A 24,688-nucleotide genomic window follows, 5' to 3' on the forward strand; every position below is an offset into this window, starting at 1 on the left:
ACACACACACACACACACACACACAGCTGCGTGGCCTGAATGCTGGAAATAACCACAGGCACGCCGCTCGCTCTCGTCTGCTGGCACTGGTAGCTCTCAGCAGCCAATAACCAGCGAGGAGGCGAAACCAGCTGAGCGACTCCAGAGCTGTCGGGCTTAATGGCACTGTAACATTTCATAGAGAACGGGCATTGTGTTAAAAGACAACAAAAAGTGTTTGTGTTTACATCTTTATCTTTCCTCTTTTTGTTCGTTCGGTATCTCCAGGTTCATCGTCGGGAGGAGAGTGCGATCAAATAAAGACACATCAAGTTTTATTTTATTTTAAGAGTTTTATTGTATGTATATATATATATGTATATATATATAAAACTACAAAAGTAAGACTGCTTCAAATTCATAGACCCCGTCCATTTTATCCCACATACACATACTCACACATTCGACCCACCCACACACAGGCAATTTCAGACAGACACACCAACACACACTCAGATCCAGACATACAAACAAACACACACGCATGTCTTATCTAGTCCACATTTTGGATCCCAATACAGTGATCATCTGATAATGTTGCTCTCTCCGCGTCAGACGATTTGTGTTTGTTGTCCTTGTTTATATTGCATAGAAAAAGGCACAGCACTAGGGTCTGTGAAAAATACAGCCTTCGAATGTTGGACAGCAGGGAGAACATTGTGACTGCACAGCCAGTCTTTCCTAGCGGTCCCCACCCCACCACACCCAAACAACCCCACCCACCCAGTCACCAGCCCCGACACATCTGACCCTAAAAGGGTCTTGTAGGTTCACTTCAGAGTGTACAAGACAGCGGTAAAAATAGATTTGGGTGACAAAAACTAACAGACAACAAAGAAAGGACATGTAGAAGGAACACTGATGAAATGAGGGGGGCTCTCCAGGCGTGCTATATACATTACCGGGAGCTCCCCGCTAGGCGTAGACTATGTACATTACTTTTGGCATGAGTCTGTGACAGGCTTTGGAGTGTTGACATCTGAATGCAGAGGACAGTTTGGGAGTAATTGAGCTGCATCGACTGTTCCCCGGACCCACAAACTGTTACAATTATTTTTTAAAAAACAAAAGAAAAAGGAAAGGAAAGGAATTAAGAGGCAGACCTTCATCGCTTGTGCAGTGCCCAACCCCACATGACAAATAAAACAGGGAAGGAAGTGTGAAAAAAAAACAGACAGATATATTTTGTATATAATGGCTTCCACCGATAAAATCCATAAGTGATTAACAATCCTATCTGGGGCAGAGTACATTCCCGCCACACATTCTGTACACACGATTACAATTCAAATGGTTCACTTCACACCAGAAAATAAATATCTTACACAGGAAGGGAAACAAAATAACAAAAAAAAGAGCACAGAATAAATAACTTCATTAACAAAACAAAAAGCAAATCACTCCAAAGGTTCACTCCAAGAAGGGTGAAAATATCAAAAGGAAATAATATTAATAATAATATAATAATAATAATGATAATTATAATAATAATAAGTAATCCTCTGTGAACATATGGTTGCCGTCAGCTCTTGTCCACCTGGCTCACAACACTGTGATGGATTCAGCTACACACGCACACACACATACACACATACACTCAGATACCCCCTACACACACACACACACAAACTCAGACCCCCCCCCCCCCCAACTTCACACACACGCACACACACACGCACACACAAGTACACACACACTGGATCCATCCGTGTAATTCATCAATGGAATCTCCCAGCTCTACAGTTCGGAGGTTTTGAATGTTGCTTGGCCATGTTTAAACGAGCACTCCCACAAGTCTCCTTTTTTATTATTAAATCCCGAGAGGACTCGAGACGCCGCGAGGGGGGTTTGGATTCTCCCTGCATGTTATGCCGAAAAAAAACTACAAAACAAGAAGTAATCCTTAGCAAACCCACGTAAACAGACTGAGGCCGCCGGTTGGGGTCACCTGTGTACAGCTGAAACCACTCTCCCCAGCGCCCTTTGGCCTCTCTAGTCTAACTGTCATCAGTGCAGCGTTCGTTGTAAACATGCCACGCTTTGGTTGTGGGAGAAGCCAAGGTTTTTTTTTTTGAGTTGCGGTGTGTCGGGGGGAGGCGTTGCCACGAGTCTTTGCGATGGCTCCTGTGCAAACCGAGAGTAAAAAAACATAGACCGTTTAAAGTACAGTTATGTGCCTGCTATTAATGATTGGATGAGGGGCGGTGGGGAAGGGTCATGTGCGGAAATCCGGCTTTTAAAGTGAATTGATATGCTTATCGGACGTTTCTTACGACCGAAAACACTGGGGTTTTTGCGACAATGGCCACCGGAGCAACAGGGCGACCGCATGCCCGTTCCTGAAGTGCAGCCGAGCTGATATGTAGCGCCACGGTACAACATTGAGACCTCTGATAGGACAAAAGACAGGAAGAAATGAAAGGTATAAAAAAAGAAAAGGTTTCTTTAGGCTTGCTTTACAAATAAAATATTACCTCTGTAAATATAATTAGTATTAAATAATCCGTTATTGTAATTTTGATCTTAAGAAGTGATCTTACTTATTAATTACAATAATAATAGTTTTGATACAATAAATACAAAATAAAAAGGAAAAATATCATCTAACGGGTGACTCCTCAAACTGTTGAAACCATAAGAAAAAACTACATAAAACATGAGGATACCATTACACGGTTGAGTAAGTGGTTATTTTTGAAAGGCACTCATTTGCTGAAAGCCATGAATTGAGTTGAGTGTGTGCTTTTGTGCCTCTGCTGTGTGTGTGTTTGTGTGTGTGTGTGTGTGTGTGTGTGTTTGATAATCCATGTTTCCTGGTCACTTTATGTCCTTTCTCTTTTGGAAAAGGCAAGCACAGTGCATGCACAATGTTATGTAGTAGTAGTGGTAGGTGTAGTAGTAATAGTAGTAGTAATAGAAGTAGTAAATTACATCACATTGATGCTTACAATTACCGATTCTTGAAAACTGTATTAAAGAAAGAACAGAAATACAAAATAAAAGGACAATCAGGAGAAAGGTAAAAAGGGCCCACAGCTTTGATTCCAGTCCATTCTGCTGCGGTGCTAAAGGTCTACATTGTCTTTACTCACGAGCCAACCAGCACCTCCATGATGTGGTCCAGTTCCGTCAGGTCGATCTTGAACGGCTGATTGGCTGAAACCTGGGGGGCGGGCGCTACGGCGTACGGCGACGTCAGTGACTTGAGGAGGTCGTCGGCCGTTACCGCCGGCGACAGCTTGGCGGTGACGGCGCCCGCCGTGGTGCACGCGTCAAAGTCGTACATGGACGTGTCGATGTCGGCGAACAGGATGTCGTCCAGCGCCAGGTCGGAGAGGAACCCCGAGGGGGAGGGGGGCGCGTAGGTGTGGGAGGCGGGGGCCGCGTCCGCCGCCGCCGCGCAGACCGAGGAGGGCGAGACGACCGCCACCTCGGCCCGGGGGGCCGTGGTCCTGCTGTCCCTGAGGGGGAGCGGAGGGGAGGGCAGGGGGAGGGCGGGGGCCGCGGGGGAGGTAGTTGTGGTGTTAGCTGCTGCTGCTGTCTTTGCTATGGCTGCGGGGGGGCCCGGCGCCAGGCTAGCCGGGGCCGGGGGGAAGAAGCCGGCACCGTGGGGGGAGGGGCCCCTGGGGGGGAGGGGGAGGGGGCTGGCAGGCTGACAGTTTGGGGGGGTGGGGGGAGGGGAGAGCGGCAGGGTGGGCGGGGCCAAAGTGCAAAAAGCTGTGTCGTTGTCCTCCAGCAGGGAGGCGGGCGTGAGGCAGGCCTCCATGGGGGCGGGGCCGGTGGGCGTGGCAGGCGGGCAGGTGGGCGTGGCCGTGTGAGGAGGAGGCGGAGGAGTCGGCGGAGGGGCCGGCGACGGCGGCAGGGCCAGCAGCTGCTGGGGCAGCTGGGCGGCTGGCGTCACGGGGGAGGCGGGCATCGCCGGCGCGGGCCCGGGCGTGGCCGGCCCCGGCCCGCTGCCGGCGGCGGGCGGGGCCTCGCGGAAGGTCTCGTCCATGGGGTCGTCGGGCGGCGGCGAGGGGGGCAGCAGCAGCAGCGGCGGCCGCAGCGCCCCCTCCTGCTTGAGCTCCTCCTGGATGCGCCGCAGCATGTTGTTGATGAGCACGCGCCGCTCCAGGCGGGGCTCGGCCGGCGGCGAGCGGTGGCTGTACATCAGCTTCATCAGGGAGATGTTGAAGATGGTCTGCCGCTGCAGCGTGTACGACACCTTGGAGGGGCCCTCGGGCCACCGGGGCCCGGGTCCCCCCGCCGCTCCAGGGGCCACAGGCGACGCCAGCGCTTGGCCTTCCAGCCCCTCGTCATCCTCCTCGTCCAGCTTCCGCTTTGCGCCTTTACCGAACATATATCTGGAGGAAGAGCGAGAGGCCAGAGTCATCCACAGGTTCCGCACCCAGACCCTCGGACTGCCACGCACTGAGCGCACAGCAGAGAAGAAAGCCAACAGAATAAAAATATATATATATATATATCAGACATTCGGAAAGGAAAAGAGGGCAACACAATTTAAAACTCAGATAACCTTTCACAAACATCGCAATTCAAAACGCACATAAACGTACACAAAAACACAATTGTTCATTGTCCGCTGAGAAAATGTCGCTTCAGATCGCCACGAGAGATTTTCTTTTGAGAACGAAATATATTAGAAATGATGAGCATCTGTGGATTAACTGTACCACACACACACACACACACACACACACACACACACACACACACACACTGAGTTATGTAATAGCAGTGTTCAGGGGATCATAGGCCAGATTTATAGCCCAGCCCTCCCCCACCCGGGCGCACGCTGCACTCTTCTCCCAATGAGCCGCTCCGCCATGTTGGATCGCTACGGCTAAGTTGCTTGTATCTGGAGGCTTGGGTATGAACAGGAACGGGAACACGGCTCTCACAGATATACTGCAACTACATGGAGCTCTGCCCCATGGATCTGTTTGTCCTCGGTCCGTCAGCCCTCCATCTACCTCCTGTGCTTTATCTCAACCTCACCCGCAGACGGACGGAGGGGGTAGAGAACGTGAGAGCAAGGATGGGAGACATAGTGAGCTACAGAGCAAGGGGGAGAGAGAGAGGGAAAGAGAGAGAGAGCAAGTGAGGCAGTGAGAACCAGAGTGAAACTAAGAGTAAAGGAGAGGCAGAGCTGAAGCATGTACGTGTGTGTACGTGTGTGTGCGTGTGACGGGGGGGGGGGGGGGGGGGGGGTTGAAGTGCATCGCTGCATTGTGGTTTGAGTCTAATCCAGGCTGACAGGCTCACACACAGAGTCCCCCTGTCTGCAAGCACACAGCGCATGCGCCAAACATGCACACACACACACACACAAACCCACGCAGTCTCACTTGAGAAGGCAGGCACAAGCACACACACACACAGGAAGTAGGAGCTGCAGGCAGGGCCAGTCGCCACGACGCTGGTTGCCATGACAAACAGAGTCAGCTGGGAAATCACCCCAAAGCGATGACAAAAGATGGAAGGCCGGGTTGGTGGGTGGACAAGCGGATGAGAGCTGAAGTTTAAGAAGTGCGTGAAGAAGAAGAAGTAGTTGCTTCCCTGCTACTGAGCTGACTGGTGGTTGGCTAGTGATTAGATAAGCTGCGGTAATGTGGTGACCTGCACCCTCTGAGGGCGCAAGGGAGTTTAGCGAAGAATAGTTAGCAGAATTAGGGGGCGGTTGAGAGTTTTGATTCTATTGGGTAAGACGCCGTCAGTGCATTTTGAATGTTTTCGGTTTCTTAACCAGTGCATGTGCTGCCTTAACAATTGTCAAAGATGAATGTGTAAAAATAGCTAAGATCACAACCAACACATCTAATGATAGGATGGGAGCAAAAAAGGGAAAACCCTCTACAGATACAGAAAGAGAGACAGAAAGAGCGGGTTGTTAAGACCAAATGAAATACAGAGAGAGAGGGAGGGTTACAGACAGAGAAAGAGAGAGAAAAAGAGAGGGAGAGAGAGAGAGAGAGAGAGAGAGAGAGAGAGAGAGAGAGAGAGAGAGAGAGAGAGAGCTTCAAACACGTTTGTGGGTGTTTGATTGAGGGTCGGAGCAGCTGTGCATCGCTGAGTCACTGACTCATTGTGGGACATTTATACACACACACACAGGCACACAGACACAGACACACAAACTCACAGGCATACACACACACACACACACACAAACAGTACGCAGGATTGACATACCAGAGTACCCCACCCAACATTCCAATTCATTATTACAATTTCTATAACCTACTTCTCCTAATACCAACAATGAATGCCCTTTGATTGCATTTTCCTTGTTTCTGATCTCCTCGATTCCTCAACCTATGCAGAGGAATATAGGCGGGGGAGAATGCATACAGTAAGCGATCTCCAATGCCACCCAAGTTAAAGACGCCCAAAGGCGTCATGAAACTAAACCGACCTAAAAAAACAGTTTAAATGGAGGCAAAACGAAAGATGCAATAATATGTTGTAATACGGTTTGGATTAACCTCGGAAGCTTTCTCGCAAATCAAGAGATGGAGCTCTACTAGAGCTCAAGGTCATTCTGACAGGGCAGACAGCGCATGTGTCTGTGTGTGTCTGTGTGTGTGTGTGTGTGTCTGTGTGTGTGTGTGTGTGTGTGTGAGAGTGGGATAGAGAGGGGGAGAAGGAGTGTACTGACCAAAGTTTTCTTTAAACCCCTCTGTCTCGATACCAGTTGAGATTAGCGGCAAGCGACTTCACAGTCACAAGCTGGACCTTTTCCGGAACCGAGGCAATGCCAACAAACAGAGCTGTGAACCTCCTCCGTTAGAGTCTAACAATACAATGAATACTAGCAATATAAGGCAGTGTACAATGATAACATAAGTGTGAATGAGCTCACATTCTGTCTATGAATGGTTTGGTACAGTTCTACAACACAGTCACTTGTAGCTGAAGGGCCAATGACTTTCTCAGCTGCTCACTGGCTCTAGGCAGGTATAACCCGCTTTCCTCTAGCAACGCATCTGCATAACTGAGTGTGTCCATTTCATTCATCACATTATCAATTATGTCACTGACATTGGATTATCACAATGTTTGGTCCCTATATAACACCTGCTGAATACCTTTCCTTTACTTTGTCTGTAGAACTAGGCTTTGCAGCATGGATGTCCCCCCTTCCTATTATTAATGAACGGGAGGACCAAGGGGGGATATGCTCACTAATGCAGAGTACATGAAATGTCCTAAAATGTCAGAAGAATATAGAGCGCGGGGATGTTTTATCTGATGGGAACTGATAGGGCTGTGGCTCCTTATCATCTGCATACAGAGGTAATGAAGAGATACATCTAGTATTTGCATTAAGATGGAACAAGCTGTGTGTAAGGGTTTGTGTGTGCTTAAGGTGATTCTTAGTCTAAATCAAGTGAAATGGATAGAAAGGATTTGAATCTTGAAGCGTTTGAAAGAAGGACAAAACTGTGATAGTGCGACAACTTAAACAGACACTTTTACTGTACAACGAAATCAACTGGAAAACTTGTAGGGTTGTCCAATAAACTACTTTTGCAATGTGTGCCGAAGAGAGTCTCCCTCGTTGGGCCAATCAACAACCAGAACTCGATATTAGAAGCGTTATCAGACGATGGAGCACTCAACGTGAGAAAGAGTGTGTAAGCAGAGGACACCGGTAGTAAATCCATGCTGGTTAACAACAGGTGATGCGCCAGGCGCAGCTCTGCCCAGGCCATAGAGGCCAACAGGTTCGGAGCTACTTCATCCGTGGCCGGGACGTCCATGCTCCACGCTCCTCACATTGAGCCAGCTGCAGCCCACTTCCAGAAGGCAAGGCTGTCAGGGAAGACCCCATATGGAATTATCTGTGGGAGGTATCCTCTTTAAATACACTTGAAGCTTTTTTTTCTAATTTCATGAAAAAAATAGAAGCAAAATTGAACATATAAAAAAACTAAATGAATATTTAAGTAATAAACACTGTTTCAAGGTCCAATATCAAATAGTGGAGCCAATAAACATAAATATATGAATATAAAAAGGAGACATCGCCCCGTTTCAGGAATCTCCGCACCGCAGACATTAATCAAAATAAAGAATCAAATACAAATGTAAAAACACTATGTTTCAAGTTGTATAAATCTCTAATAGCTCGTTCACAGGTTGGTTGATACAATGTAAGGGAACCCACTATTTCAGTGGTAGTTCTAAAAAACATTGAGATTAAATTAAAAAAATAAAGAAATTGGGCTGGGAGTTCTAGGAAGGGAGGGGGGCGTTAAGGCCCACGGAAACTTTGCGATACTTTTTTAGTACCGTCGTTGTGTATGAGCGTTATAATTAGCGATGCTGTATGAAATGTGCCACACCCTGTGTCGTTATACTGTACATAACCCTCACTCGGTAACGGACATTAGTATAAACCGCTGGTCAGACGGAGCCCCACACATTAACACACACCGTGGCGTTTTACTGAGAAGCCCATCCCTTTATCGACGCGGTCATCAAAATCAACGGCTGTCCAGCGTGAGCTTCAAAAATCCGCACACTGAAGACTCTTTCAGACTTGTTTGAAATTAGCTTCTCTTTCAGCGATCAACATATCGCATCTTTGGACTCTTTTTTCATTCTGTCTCGGACGGTTGAGAGACGTTCCTTCTGTTCCATGCTCCTCCACGTTTGTTTTTGTATTAGACGAGCACCCCGTGTACTGAAGTTAAAGCAGGGTCCGAATGACAGAAAATACTGCCATAAAGCGAATGGAACGAAAGAGGGAATGACATAATTGTTTTTCTCTTCCCCCGATATAATCGTCATATTGAACAACCATAGTTTTCATACACTGCAGGCAGTCCTGAGGTATATATACTGTATATATACAACAGGAGAGGGTGGAACAGTAAACCTCTGGGCTGTGGACAATTCTTTAGTCTATTCTTCAAGTTGGGCTTTTCATTTAATGACTTGAATATACATATTGACTTGACTAAAAAGTGCTACATATAGCACTGCTAGAAGCCATTAGCAGATCAGCGTTCAAGTTCTAGCTGCCACTAAGTCTTAATACCAGGGCAAACAAACAGGCTTAAACTTGAGACTACTGTGTTGGTCTTGTACATGGGATACAGTAATCACAAATCGTTTTTGGATCAACAGTTCACCATGACGTCAGTGGTAGGCATCTGCCTTGATGTCCCATTCCATACTCCACACACGGCTTCAGTGCATTGGACTGTGCAGAGGTTTGCCAACAGGGTCGGTCCAGTTGTAATTCTTTACTTGGGTCCATTGTATTTCGCTCCATTGCAGTAAGCAGTAGTTTGGTGTTAGATTAGACAGCCAGCTATTGGTCGGATTCTGCAGGGAAATTCTGATCCTGTAACCAGATATGCTGCTTTCCATGTCTTAGCTGCACATTCACCCCTCCCCCCTCGATTCCGCAATGGGCTATTTCAGGTCCTCAGGGTACACAGAGTATGAGCACACTCAAACAGCCTCTGCTACTGGCGCTCAGCTAGCATGCTCACACACACACACACACACACACACACACACACACACACACACACACACACACACACACACACACACACACACACACACACACACACACACACACACACACAGGCAAACAGACAGACAGACAGACGCACACACTTTTATGCAGCCAGACCCACACCCACACAGAAGTACAGTATTGCAGCAGGTAGGCAGAACCGCGGGTGCATGTGCATGACTGACGCATATGTACAGCTCCTCATGATAGGTTCTTGTGCACAGAGGTATCTACCTAATGAGATGTACGCGCATACACACACACACACACGTGAGAGCATGCTCCCAGCCTTCCTTCCCCAGCCGTGCAAACAAAGACAGCCCTGTGCACCTTTCGAGTTCTTACTTTGCACACACGCATACGTACCCCATACACACATACACTAGAGGAGCAAGAACACACATTCCTGCTAATTCTGCTTGTTCTGACAAAAGGACTTCAGTACATTACAACACCGCAGGCCATGATAGCAGTGAAGACAAGACAATATTTTAAAGCCTAACTTACAGGAACAAGTAAGAGATGTTTCGGATGCAGGAACAGAGAGAGAGAGAGAAAGAAAGAGAGAGAGAGAGAGAGAGAGAGAGGAGAAAGAGTGAAGAGTGGGTGACATAGTGAGGGTTGGCAGTTAGATGGACTTGTGGTTTTCATTTAATTTCTATAATTTGTTTCATTGCGTTCAATTGCAAGGTAGTGACGATTTGGCCAAAGCGGTTGCACAACACACAGTAAGCCAGACGTAAACACACAGCCACCACTTACTACTACTACTGCAGTGCTATTACTGCCACAACTATTGACAAAAAGATAAAATTGATTATCTAGTCTGCATTGACCGAATAAGATTGAGTAAAACAGGTAGAATAAATGCAATGAAATCACATTCACACCAAAGCCACAAAAAATAACTGCATCCAAACCGCACCAATTATCATTATCGTTATTGTCATGATTATGACAACATCAACATCTACACAAATGTGTCTGCATATTGCCCTTAAGTGTAGCACTGCCACAGTAACTGTATCATTTAAATGTATCTGCAGCCATTTTTGCATCATGGCCGCAATAAAAAAGGCAAAGAGGCATCCAGTAGGCAAATTGTGTGTCGTTCAAACAGTGGTTCCCCATAAGATCACGGCCATGTTGGCTCCGTGCTAGCTCAACCGCACTTTACAGTGAGACTGCCCAAAACCAGGAAGTACAGGGGGAATGGCTGCACAACGGTGTGTCAGATGAACTAGGGACTCCCACATTTCCTCAATAATACTCCATTCATGAAAAATATATTTTGCAATTAGTATATTGTCATTATGTCTGCAACACAGTTGTAATGTGGATATCAATATGCTTAATCAATGTGCTTACTGAGTTAGCAGCCTTATTTGGCCCAACCGAGGCCAAGCCATCTGCGCTGTAGCACTGGAAACTAGCAGAGCAAGATTTCTTGCTGTTAAGTCTCCTAGGGACTACTGTTGTTGTGTATTTGCTACAGGTGTTTGTTCGCTCTTAGCTCTGTTTTCTGTGTTTTCGTCCACTTGACAGTTGTATTGTTGATTACCGCTACCCCTGCAGGATGGCCAACCACTGGTATAAAATGGACAGTACGTAGAAAAAAAACGATCAACTTAATCATGTGACTGGAAACAAGCTCCATGTGTGAACCTCCCCCTGTGACTCTGTGTGTGTTTTACTCAAGTTGCCCATTGGTTGTTAACCGTAGCACTCACATGACAGGGTTGAGCTCAGCTGGCCAACAGAGGTAGAACGCTGAGGAGCGAGGCAATGCAATCCCTTACATAACAATACGCCTGGATATTCAAAACAACACCCCAGCCCCCAGTATTAAGGACATTCACCCTATACTCCATAGGTTTAGAGTAATGCAATGGCACTTGTAAAGCAAACAGCTCTCTGTTTGGGGGAGTACGTTTGTATACTGTAGGACACGGACTTAGCCCCCTAAAAATGTGCTGCAATAGAGACACACAGCCAAATGGGGACACACACGGTCAAATGGGGACACACAGTCAACAGTTGGTGGGGGAGTATTTGTCCGGCTTCCTTTATGGCTATGTTTAAACAATGACTACAGCCCAATCACCAAGTGCCAATTACGGATCGCCATCTCCGGTACCCCAACCAGGGGTGCAACTGGCTGCAGGTCGGCTGCAACATTGAATCAGGGAGCACTTTTAGTGGAACAATCTTGCAAGCCCTGTATGTGCCCTATGCTATGGCTGGTTCCAGGACCTAGTATCTGCCAGACATCTATCCCAGCCGTTCTTCAAATTACCAATATGTAGAGTACCCGCCATACATGGGGCAAAAGAAAAACAAAAATCGCATTAGGAAGCCAGGAAACAAGACAGAACCCGCAGCCCATGGAAATTTCAAAGAGCCGGTCCGAATCTTACAGTGAGTACAGTGGTGCGGCTGTCTTGCTAGTATGGTGGGTGGGGTTAAAGTCTACACTGTTTGAGAGGGCCTTGAGTACAAGCAGGCACAGATAAGGCAATGTTGCCATCAATGTCTGTATGGCCAACATTCATAACAAAACTGGGAAAAAAGCATTCCAAGAAAATAGTTGTTATGTATGTTTGCATGTATGTGGAAGCACCTCCCTTTGTTTAAAAAAATGGTCACCTTTGCACATGGCGTTGAGGGTCAAAGTTTGATTAAATTTTGTCCATTACCTGCTCGGGGCCTTTTTGTAAACTGGTATGATAAAATATATGCATTTTCATCAATGTAAAATACACATAAAGAAGTTCCAAATCTTCCTCCAAAGCTTGTGTACTTGGGCCAGCGCTACTCACACAGCCTTGATACTTGGTTTTATTTGTAATAAAATAAAATAAATGCAGAATTATTAGTTTGTCTGTGGTCTTTTCTCACCAAACAATTAATTTAATAATAAATAAAAGATATAGATAATATGTCGCGTTTCATAAGTTGGACAGTTGTTATCTACCAACCCTTCATGACCAATAAAACCCGGAATCTGTGACTAATAGCCTACCCTCATATCCACGTAATTACAGCACTATATTTCCGTAGTAACTTAGTAACTGAGTTTCAACCACGTCTCCTCCTAACAGGTCGAGCATGTTAGGAACTGAAATCTAATTCAAAGTTACTCGCTATGTAAACGAATAGGTTTAGTTTTATGTGGAAACAAGCGATCGAAATGGCTCGTATGACACTAGTAACCGTACCGTCGAAATGAAATTGAAACGAACTGTCGTGGCTTGGCAACGTCTTGTACTGTCTTTCGGTGAACGCCATTCGGGCATTGCGTTAAACGACATAAACGCAGACGTAGTACGTTAACCGACATGAACGCAGACGTAGTACGTTAACCGACATTAACGCAGACGTAGTACGGAGGTATCGCCCGTTGGACCAGCTGCGCGTGCGGCGGGGAGGACGCGTTACGAAACAGCAGCAGCGCTGTTTAAATGGCAGATCTCCGTTCGCCATAACGGGGGAATAAGAAGTAGCCCATAACTCACTGTGAGAGGTAAAACAATGGAAACAAAGTTGAGGTTCCACAACAAGATCCCCAGTGAGGTGCTCTGTGGGACGTAGTGTGCGATGTGCGACGGGTATAGCCCGTGAAATAAGTTACCGTCGCTCGGTGTTAGAAATGAGTAATAACGTTTAGAGAGGTCACTAGAGGAAGAACAATTACGATCGCTGTCTGCTCGTACGAAATTAAAACTTTTTGGCCACACGGATTGGATAAAGCAATGCTGAAATAAACAACAAGCCGTTCAATTCAGATAAAGCCTTAATGAATTCTTTCGATATGGCTAAATACATGTCGCCTACTCACAGTGCATTCCTTTCGTCTCCTAACTCAGGTAAATATGAAGTGTGTCTTACCACATCAAAAGGCACCGGAGTGGAAAATCGAAACATCAGGATATCATAAAGAGCCCCGTCTATAATGTTGAAAACAAGCCGAGTACTCCCCAGGAGAAACCCGTACGGCGGTCTTCGGTTCGACAGTCTCGATGTCACACAATGGCGCGGACGGGAGATGGAAGTACGGGCCACTAGTGATACGTAAAAGGCTGAAACCGAGCTACCAATGGCCCCCGCACAAATGCCCCGCCCCGGCGAATGACGCTGGAGAGAAGAGAGCGAGGGCTGTGTTGGGCCCACCCCCCACACTGTCGCGTTTGCACGTGGACGGGGCAAACGGTGGCGCGCAATGCTCGCGCCCCAGTATGTAAAAAGCGTCCATACGACTCAAGGAGGTAACATTAAATAGCTAGGGAGGTGCACGTCTTCATACAGCTCTCTGCTGAGAGACACCAACTATGAAGAGAGACATTAACCCCCCCGCTCAAAGAAAACCAAGGTTCGAGTCACACGGAATGCGTTGACTGTTGCTATGCCAATGCCTGTACTACATCTTATTTTTTTTAGATTTTCAACATATAGCTAAAATAATTGCAACTATCGCTCTATGTGCTGTGTAGACCTACCTACCTTGTTTAAATGACAGCAGTTTTAGGTAAACAGAATCAGACATTTTATGATTTTTTAATGATATGACGTTTTTGATTTATTAACTTGGTGGCAAGTCATCTCACTTGGTGCCACTTAACATTAATTTAAACCCATTTGAAATGTAAAGTGCAATAACCTGGTCATCACCAGAAATGGTGCTGTCCTGACAACTGTTATCTAGTTTCTGTATCGGTGCATTGAATGGACTTAAACCAACAAGGTAATTGTCGTACTCAATATACTGAATTAGGTGAATCAGAGTGATGTTTAAATACCCAAATTCATTATGTTGTTCTCATCAGAGAAGGATTTAGCAGAGACCAGAACGGTAACTGGTGTGTGTGTGTGTGTGTGTGTGTGTGTGTGTGTGTGTGTGAGTGAGTGTGGCGTGTGTGTGTGTATGTGTGTGTGTGTGTAAATCTCTGACATGTAACCATCCCTTATAAAGGTGATAAACAGAAGCAATAACTATGGAAATCGGAAGCAAACGATGCTTCCAGTAATGCACCACTATTTGCTTTAGTCACACAACCAAAAGCCCAAACAACAACAATGGAGGGCATAGATTCAAAAATTGAAAGATTAAACTAAACGGAATAGAGAAATAGCGGCGGGGTCATGGCATGGCTAATGCAGCAGGAAGTGCATGGAGTTGTGGGGACACTTGAGATTTTGAGCAATGTTTGAAGTATCTACGTCGTAGTCTGTGGCAATGGTGGCCTCCACAGACATTTAAAATTTTTTCGTTAGGATTTTTTCGGGGACGTTCTGTGGCGTCTTGCAACACGGCACTTGTGATTGTGTGAGGACCCTCGACACGTTGACGAGTCAATTAAAATTGCATTGGAACTGAGTTGCAATACTTGGTCAAGCCCAAGCACATGTTGTCATGTAACACGGCCGAGGGAGAGAGAGACGGAGAGAAAGTGTGTTTTCTTGTTCCCCGACACCCTGCCCATTCGGAGCCGTGCTGGCTCCCCATGCTCTGCCGGGACTCACCGGTGTTGACTCATTCCCGGGGCTCTGTTGTTGCTGTCTGCACTATCAGAGGGTAGACAGCAACAGCAGCAGCAGATCGAAGCCTAGCATAGCATGGCCGATGACTGTCTCTATATAAAGATTGCAGGTCAAAAACAGGAAATGGTTCAGTGAGTGAGTAGTGAGGACAGGGTCACAGCAGCAACACCCCCCACCTCTGCCACTCCCTGGTCTCTCTGCCTATCTTCTCCGAGACGGGGGGATATAGAGATCTAAACCCTGTCTCTCTTCTCAAAATGACCATCGGCCAGGCTTTTCTCCATCCATCTTAGAATCGCCACCTTCTGTTCTCCCTGCATTGCATGCTCTCTCCCTGTTGTATCTGTCATTTGTGTTTGTGAGTGCGTTCCTGCGTTCCTGTGTGTGGGCGTGTATGTGTGTGAATGTTACCACTACACGGGGCCTTGTCATTGTTACTGCATGAGTCCCGGTTCTGTCCAGATTTTGGAGCCCGGCCTACTCCATTCGCATCATGTTCACTGTCTACTCACTGTCACAGCATAGTAACGTAATCACCACCACCGATCCGTGCAGATATAAAGACCCATCTGGATACTTGCTTACGTGCGTCAGTCCTTAAGGGTTTTGGGGAGGGAGGGAGGGATGGATATTATAGAAAATGAAAGAAAACTGGTTCTGCCTCGTGTTGGCACGGACTTTGGAGGTTTGTAAAAAAAAACTGCAATTGGTACAACTTGATAATTTGTCATATTTGACTGTCACCCGTAAAGCAATCTGAGAAAGATCAGCACCAGTTGTAATATGCTATCATATTTTATATATTGAATATGTAAACATTTTTCCAGCACAGAATGTACCCCAGACAGATCTATTCTGAGTTTGATGGATGTACAGTAATGGAGAACTGGCAGCTTGTTTGCTGGATTCTCACTTGATGTGTCTAGGTGTTAACAGTTTTCTCCATATTGCACACATGAAGTACAACTCGTCACCTGAGGTCTTGAGGGTTGGGAAATGAATTCTCTGACCTACGTATCTGAACAACTACAAATTAATTTTGTAATCGCGTGATTAAACTCAGCCACTCCTTACTCTCCTCTGTCAAGAAAATCATGACTAGATTAGTTGGAATTCAGAGAAGTCTGTGCAGGACAACACATCACAGTTGTGAGGAAGTTAACCCCCTGTGTAAGCTCAAATTAAAACACTGAGATTTGAAAGACGCTTTTGGGGCTGAGAGTTTGAGGAATGAAGGGGGACATGTTATCCCTAAGGTTGCTTAATACTGTCCCATAAATGTCACAGAAGCTTCCAAGCTTAATCCTTTCTCGGACATAGCCAGCCACTGGTCCCTGTATAGAACATCCAGACACACCATGGGATAGCGTAACCTCTCAGCATCAGCTTACCTTCGTCGCCATGTGCCTCAGAAAATTCACTCCGACGTCACGAAAAGAACGGGACTGGATTTTGGACTAGAGTACAACGTTTACAAACTGGTTGTCGTGGACTGGTAAATAAATAGGATTTAACACCATTTTTTTAAAATTACATATTATTTTAGTAACAATCACTAAATTACATAGATTACTGACATATTTTCAGGTTATAACATTGTTAGCATGTTCACAGAAATTATGAAATCAAGACATTCATATATATGCCATAACGGAACCTATGAGCTAGACCTGCATTAACTTATTGCTACATGGCTTTATTACCTGAAATCGTAACAACACTTATTTCGTAAAGTATATATATAGCCATTAAACTGAACTCTCTCTCTCTCACTGCAAACTCAACTGTTGAGTCTTTGGGAATGCAAAGCTAGTATTGTCATGTTGAGAGAGAGCAACCCCTTGAAAAACTGTCTCTCACTACCATTCTTTGTTGACCTTCTTCTCATTTTGTTACTTTTTTCATTTCTCCCCCCCTCTCTCCTCTCCTCTGTCTATGTTGTGTACATTTTTCTCTTCAGATTCCCTCCTCCACTCACTCACTCACTTATTCACTCTTTCACACACACAAAAAAAAACACACTCACACTCAATCACTTACTCACACACACACACACACACACACACACACAGTGTTGACAGAGAGCAGCGTGTTGCAGTGTGCTTTCCATCCGCTTGGTGCCACTCCTCTTTCTTGTTGTTTCACTGACACAGAGTAACTTAAAGCTACTGTTTGGCAAATACCGCCGTAATACAGCTCACCACAGTACTTCTTAAAATACTTACTACTGTATTTATGCTTTTTCGCCAAAAGACATTATGCTTTCCCATAATTATTTTACAATTTACATAATAATGACTTTTACTTCATGGAAAAAAAAGCCATTTCAGAGTTAACTGGTTAAAACCTCTGAAAGGGGGTATTGAGGCTGGGTACCCTTGTTGATACCCTTTAGAGTCAAAATGAACAAAGTAACCACAGCTGCCCAGCCACTGTAGCCAAAATACACTTAGAGGCACAATAACATGGCGCTACCTGGATTTATCGCAAAGCCCATGATATAAGGGGTCTGAGGTGTGTAAGCTCTGTGAACTCCGTAAGGAGTCATATCAAACTCAAAAGAGGAGATAACACGTGCCCATGTTTCAATGTTATGATTTCTAGGGGTTCAAGTCCCCTTCTGCCCTGGTCCACCTCCTTTATTTATGTCAAGGATGCACACCATGTGTCACCTTAAAGCTCTTCAATTGAAAGCAGCTAATAATGAGTCAAAAATGGCGTGAGTGCACAGTATTATTTCCCCAAGCATAGAGCAGGTGATAGGAGACACGGGGCTCTCCATGTCTACCATGGTTCCTGCAGACTTTGTAAGGCAAAGAAGTCATGGCTGTGACTGACACACAGAGCAAGAGAAAGACACACACACACAAACAAACACAGGGAGGGAGGTAGAGAGAGAGAGGCGTGTGTTTACTCATAACTGTCTAACGCCTACAGGGTCACATGACTTACAGGAAACAGTTCTCTCCCTTTCTATCTCTTTTGTTCGTCCCCTTTCGCCCTGTATTCCTGTTTGGTGAATTGTGAGGTTACTTGCCTTCAATCGCAGCTTTTCCTTTCCTTGTTCCTTTTCATTTATCTAAAAATGAAGCGGCGTACATTTAGTCAACCATGTGAGGCTGAGAAGAATCAAAGCTTCTATCCGTATTACAGGAAGCATGTTGTACACAACAAAGTATAAACAAAAATTGGATTCAAATTATTTTATATTCCACAGTCTCTCAGGGTCCTACATCTGTTTCTCACTACTTCCTGTTTTGTTTTTTTACTAACGGCTGTCCGCGGTCTTTACCGTCACCCCTTCTCCTACCTTCTTCCTCTCTCTCTGTATTTCCTGTTTCCCTCTCCCTCGCTCAAGTGGCAGACAGGGCCATAGTGAACTGGTGAGCAGGACACATTCCACATGCACTACTCACTAATAATCAAGCGTTGGATCGGACACAAGACACCTCTGTGTATGTGTACCACGGACATGCCCTGCTACACAAAAGGGAACACCGCCGGAGAAAAGAATTCCCAAAATCAGTCGCAATACATTCTAAACAAAGTAAGCCCCAGTTCAAGTTGGCTAGCTGAAAAAACTAAAACTGCCCAAGAACTTGGGATGAAGTCTGAACGAGCAACGAAAGTTTGAGGTTTAACAAGTTAAATCAAATTAACCAAGTTCTTGTTTCCTTTAATCATGCCCTGCTCTTTGAAAAAAGGTATGATTGCACCTAACTAAACCAATCATTCCACATGTTGTGTTTTTACCTGAGGTTTCTATTGTCTAGTTTGATCTTATCTGACTACATCCTAAATGTCAAACGTTCTACCTCCAAACGTTCTGCGGGTCTTTCTAGAAACAGAACACAGTACCCGATGTTCTCATCAGGGTTTGCTACCACTTGCTGAGAAACGGTAAAGCTACCAGTTTTATATCCGTTTTTTAATCAAATTATCCATGTGTTCTTCCTAACGTTGGTCCAGTAATGTTGTGCTTTTACAATACGTAATAGTTTGAGGTTATTGGGATCGCATGCGATTCTTCCCCTCGGGATGGTCTAGAATGTACGAGCTTCTTCATTTGTAATCGGATTACTTTACCCCAGCCGGTAACTCCTGGACCCCGGAGTGGGGCGACTCCCACACGGAAGCCTGGAATCACCTGACTCAGCTGCTCTTCTGCCGCACTATCACTACACACCAACACACACACACGCACGCACATTACTTTCCTCTTTTCTCCCACAGGCTACTAAATCCCTATAGATACAGGCTGACCGTCAAGACAGACATACAGACAAAAAGACAGCACTCCCAACTCCCCCCACTCACTCTATTTTCACCCAGTCCTTCTGTCTCTCCCCACTGCCTCCTCCCTTTCCCCGCTCTCCCGCTCTCTCTCTCTCTCTCTGGCGTTCTGTGTCTCTCCGCCTTTTCCCCTCTGCATCGAGATGCAAGTATCTCCCCCTACTTCTCTCCCTATATGTCTCCCTATATACCACCCTAGACCGTATGTGCTTGTTTCCTACCCTTCATGTCTAACCGTACTTCTAGTAACTCACTCTCGCTCTCCCTCTTTCTCTCTATCTCTCTCTCTCTCTCTCTCTCTCTCCCACACCGTCCCCACCACCTCGCTCCCTCTTTGCTTCTCTTCCTCCCCCTCTCTCTTCCTGCTGTGATATGGAGCATGCTTGGTGGTGGTGGTCTGGGTGGTGGTGCGGGGGTGTGGGGGGTGGGGTTGGCGGGTGCAGTGAATGGCTTCATCCATCGCAGCTGGTCTCAGTGCCACGGCCTCCCTCCATCGCCCCGGCAACGGCGAACCAAACAAAAGAACACATGCAGGCATAGGCGCACACATGTGTACAGGCGCTCAGTCTCTCTCTCTCTCTCTCACAGACACACACACACCAAATTAAAAGTAACAAGGTAGGCATGGACAGGTTAACACACACACAGGCATATGTGCATGGGCATACATATGCACAAACATGTACTTGTTTCATTCCTGTGCCCCACTAAAACTTCCATCCCGCAAGCCCGTCTTCCAGACGGCAGCCTCCCCTCTGTTCAGTTACCCCCCCCACCTACACAAACCCCCCCCCCGCCCCTGCACAATCTTCCAGACAAACACCCAGTTCTTTGTCCACTCACCACTTGGCAGGCCGCGTAGAAAAAAGCGCACATGCACACACGCACGCGCGCGCACACGTGTATGTCTCATATTTGAGAATAACAGACAAACGTGTGTGTCCGTCCAAAACAGAAGTCAGCAGAAAGCGGCCGAATCACTGCCCTAATTGTGCTCTGTGGCTCCGCCGAGGCGCGCACGTGCGACCTGCGTGCACGCCTCACCTCAGCTCAGCGTGAGAACCCACAGCCTCCCCTGCCTCCTGTTGTTGTTGTTTGTTCTTTCCCCTTGTGGTTGTTCAACGCCATAGGAAGATGATCTGTTACCAATACGGAAGGGGGGGGGAGTTGTTCCAACGGAGCCAGGTTCACCTTGACGTGCGCTCTAATCAGCACATCATCCAGGTCTTTCTCTCAAGGCTGGTCTTCGCCCACACTCACACACTAACTTTTGGGTTTGCTTTACGTTTGCAAGGGAAAGAAAAAACACTACAAAATAAAGAAGGAAACGGTGAAGTGAACGCTACCAGTGGTGGATGGGGGCAGAGTTAGAAAACACAAGTAAGGACAGAGAAAGCCCAGAGAGGGAGAGCGGAGGAGAGAGGGACAGAGCGACAGGGGGAGAATGGAAGAAAGGAGCACATGCAAATCGAGAGGGAGCAGATGGGGATGGGCGTTCCGCGGCACGTCCGTGCTCCTGATGTTGTGGCGTTGGGAGGGGGGGAGGGGTTGGCTGAAGCTGACCCATGACCCTTTCTGTGTCCCATCTGCATTCTGTCTCTCCTGTTGTCTCCCTCTCTCACTTGGTCTGTGTCTTTCTGTGGCTCCCTGTCCTGTCCCCCTCGCTGGCCCCTCTCTTGACAGAAGCTCTCCAAAGCAGAAGCCAGAGCGAGGCTGCGAGTCAAAACAAATGAAATTAGACAGCCAGAACTTTCTGATGAATTAATGTTTTCGCTCACTCCCCATCAATCTCTCAATCTCTTTCTCTCTCTCTCCTCTATAGCTTGTTACAAGTTGAGCAACACATGGACAATTGTTTGGCTTTGAGACAAAAAATTAAGAGAGCCAAGGAATATCAGAGCTGGGGAGAGAGGGAGAGAGAGAAAGAGAATTTGAGGATACAGGATAGAGATAGAAACAAAGAGAGAAGAAAGTAGAGGCTTGGAAAGGGTTCTGTTTTTTTGCCACCGAAAATAAAAAATAAAGGCATAGGTTAAATCAGTAGGGAGTAGATAACATATCAAATGGAGATAACAGTAGAATACAGGATTCAAGGCGGCACAGACAACTCAATACTTAGCTGAACTTCGTCCCTTTGGGCGAGGGAACGCTGAGCCAAACCCAAACTGAAAGCTAAAAGATTTGTTTACTCTGAGCGGCTTTGGACCCAACCCACCCAGACAAACAAAACCAGGGAGAAAGTCTAGAATAAAGCAACATGTGCTAAGTAGGACAACAGGGCTTCAGATGGACCAGAGGCGACAGAAATACACCAGTAAAAAGATAGACAAACTATCAGGTACAAATGACAGGTGGTCTCCATCGGTGACACTGATCTCCAGGGCTTGCCCAGCGTGGTCCGGTCAAGAACAACGCAGCTGCCCCTGGTTCAACCCATTCAGACCTAGTGTCTTCCAACTACACCTGCAGGCAGGTAAGCTAGCATGCCAGGAAGGGTTCAGCGTGCTAGTTGTTGGTTATTTGCAAACAAATGTGGTAATGAGGTATGATTGTGTTTGTATGTGTGCTTATCAAAACCTCTAAAATGTTACCGCCAACGCTAGCAATCACAACAACACAACAATACAATACAGGATTGTTGAATAATGTGATGTCTATTTGGGCTATAACAATAATGACAAGGAAAGATTTGTAGCTGACTTATGTACGATGTATGAATAATGTACAAAATAATACAATACTCTATGTATAATACATTTGCATAAAATACTAATATTCTATTTTGAATGATTGCAGAGAAATTTACATTTAGAACCACCACAGCAGGACATTTATGTTTTTCAGTGAGTCTTTGGTAGGAAATCTGCCACGATAGGAGTATCATTAGTAGTTCCAGTCATATGTTCCATATGTTCTCCTAAGCCTCCTACTGGAAGGTGGTTTGTTAAACAAAACAAACAGTGGTAAATGAGCCTTACAAGAGTACGACTGTAGGACCTGCGTGAGTAAAACGCATGTGCACGCACGCAGCACCATGGGATACAACGGTCGCCCTCCCTGGCTCCGCGCGCGCCGGGTCTGCCAGAGGGATGCGTTTCCTCTCCACCGCCATGAATAATTGAGCAGAACAATCTGCAGTACAAAAAGACAGCCAAGAGCCCAATAAAAGGGCCACAAATCAAACCATCCACACACACACATTACGTGCATACCGCCCATCCGATTGCCACCTTCCTTCTTCATTCTTAGAATCGGTGGAGGAAAGCGAGCCCTACACCGCCCCCACCGATAGGCCACTTCCCCTCCGCCGGAGTCCTGTACAGCGTTGGTACAGCTACGTGCTCTCAGAGTGACGCTGGTCACACGTGAACACCATACCAAATATATGCCATGTGAGCTCTGTATAACCCACCACCACCACACTGTCTCACCTTACAATAGGACACACAGGATGGTGCACTGGCTTGGATGTTCCCCATCTCTCAGTGAAGGGGGACTGGGTCTATTCCTGAATGTCCCAACGCCATCCTTGTCTTACTCCTCCCTGATATTGAATGCTATCAAAATTGTGTACTTAGTAGATGCTTTTATCCCAAACAACCTAGTAGACTCTACTAAAGTGACTAAATACTCATTCAGCGATGGGAATCCAAGAAACCCCTGTAGCCGTACCGGAAGCTGTCCATGCTGCCTGTCTCCTGTTGTAACATGACGAAGATAAAAACCTTCCTCTGCATTAAGTGGTGTGTTGATGGAGCTATTATGCTTTAACATAGTGAGGACCTATTGTCTAGATCCATGGTCTATCTGTCTGTCTCACTTTCTATTTCAAGACAATAAAGCTTGTGGTTGCCAGAAATGTGTATTTTACATGTTCTTAATCTGCATATAAGATGTTTTCTACATGGTCTCTTTCTTTGTATTTCTCTCTCTCTCTCTCTCTCTCTCTCTCTCTCTCTCTCTCTCTCTCTCTCTCTCTCTCTCTCTCTCTCTCTCTCTCTCTCTCTCTCTCTCTCTCTCTCTCTCTCTCTCTCTCTCTCTCTCTCTCTCTCTCTAGTGTGTGTCTGTGAAGGTGGATCTATCCATTATTAATACTTGTGTTCTCTTCGCCCCTGTTGAGCGACCTGCTCTGCAAATGCTGTTTTTCTGACATCTGATCCTCCTGCTTGTGCGTGTGTGTGTGTGTGTGCGTGCGTGCGGGCGTGCGTGCGGGCGTGCGTGCGTGCGTGCGTGCGTGCGTGTGTGTGTGTGTTTTAATTCATTTATGTGATTGGGTCTACATGGGCATGTGTATTCAGTACATAAGTATGTGTGTCTACATACTTATACACAGTAAATCAACAAGTGAACAGAACAGGCTTTGATCAACTAACTATGAGCCATCACAGTAACAGCATCTTATTTAACCTTGCAATATAATGGGTTAACTATCCCTGACAGAAAACAGCTTTCCAAGTCCAGTTTGTTGCACGATAATACACTTTATGGCCTAATAATAGGCCATAAAGTAATACCTGTCTGGTCAAAAACAGATAGTATCACTCAACCCCCCAAAAAATGCTGCAGAGAAAACAAACTTAGGGTAAACTCGGTTGCATGAACTTTTACATTCATACTTCTTGTCAAAGGTTTGGCAAGAAGTATGCTTAATAAATGCATAACAACTAACAAGTCCCTCATCTAATTTGAACACTGAACTGCTTGAAATGTAGCTCCTTGAAGTCCACCACAACAGAGCAAGGGCTGAGAAACTATTTGTTCATGATAGCATTCAAGTTGTTCACTTCACACACAGACACACCCACATACACACACACACACACGCACACACACACGCACACAAACACAAACACACACACATAAATCAATTGAAAAAGAAGCAGCACAGAAGGAGAGTCAATGAGGGAGAAGGGGAGGGACTGAGTAGAAAGAAAGAAAGAAGGAAAGTCATGAAGAAAGGTGCTTCCTGTCAGATTATTGATAAAGAAGGGTAATGCCTGAAGGAGGAAGGGCCAGTCCCTGTCTAAAGAAACTGAGAGAAAACTACAAAAATAGATAGGGGTGTGAATCTTTCAGTGTCTCATGATAAGATTCATGATTAGTATCAATTTCTCCACTCAAAACAATTCCTGCTTTAATATCAATTCTTGATTGACTCCGCTGCACTTAATCTTATACGCACTTAGTGTGTATAAGATTATGTAGTTTGTATATTTAAAAGAATTAATCAACTGTTTGCAATATTGAAACAAACAAAGGCAAACCTAGGATAAGGGGAAAATA

General features: G+C 45.9%; 1 protein-coding gene across 2 annotated transcripts in view; it reads right to left on the reverse strand.

Moving 5' to 3' along the window:
* Window positions 1-1,673: 1,673 nt before the first annotated feature.
* The window catches only part of sertad2b (SERTA domain containing 2b), a 24,824-nt gene continuing 1,809 nt past the window's right edge, over window positions 1,674-24,688 (reverse strand). Inside the window, exons 1-2 of one of the 2 annotated variants that reach the window (XM_079730450.1) lie at window positions 13,463-13,651; window positions 1,674-4,382 (exon numbers count right to left, since the gene is read on the reverse strand). In XM_079730450.1, coding sequence (XP_079586576.1) covers window positions 3,128-4,378 — 1,251 coding nt within the window. In that variant the 5' untranslated portion in view covers window positions 4,379-4,382; window positions 13,463-13,651 and the 3' untranslated portion in view covers window positions 1,674-3,127. Of the gene's footprint in view, window positions 4,383-13,462; window positions 13,652-24,688 lie in introns of those variants that run through there. The other variant, XM_079730451.1, reaches the window with a different exon arrangement.

This window comes from Pollachius pollachius, assembly GCF_949987615.1.
Source record: "Pollachius pollachius genome assembly, chromosome: 2".
NCBI lineage: Eukaryota > Metazoa > Chordata > Actinopteri > Gadiformes > Gadidae > Pollachius > Pollachius pollachius.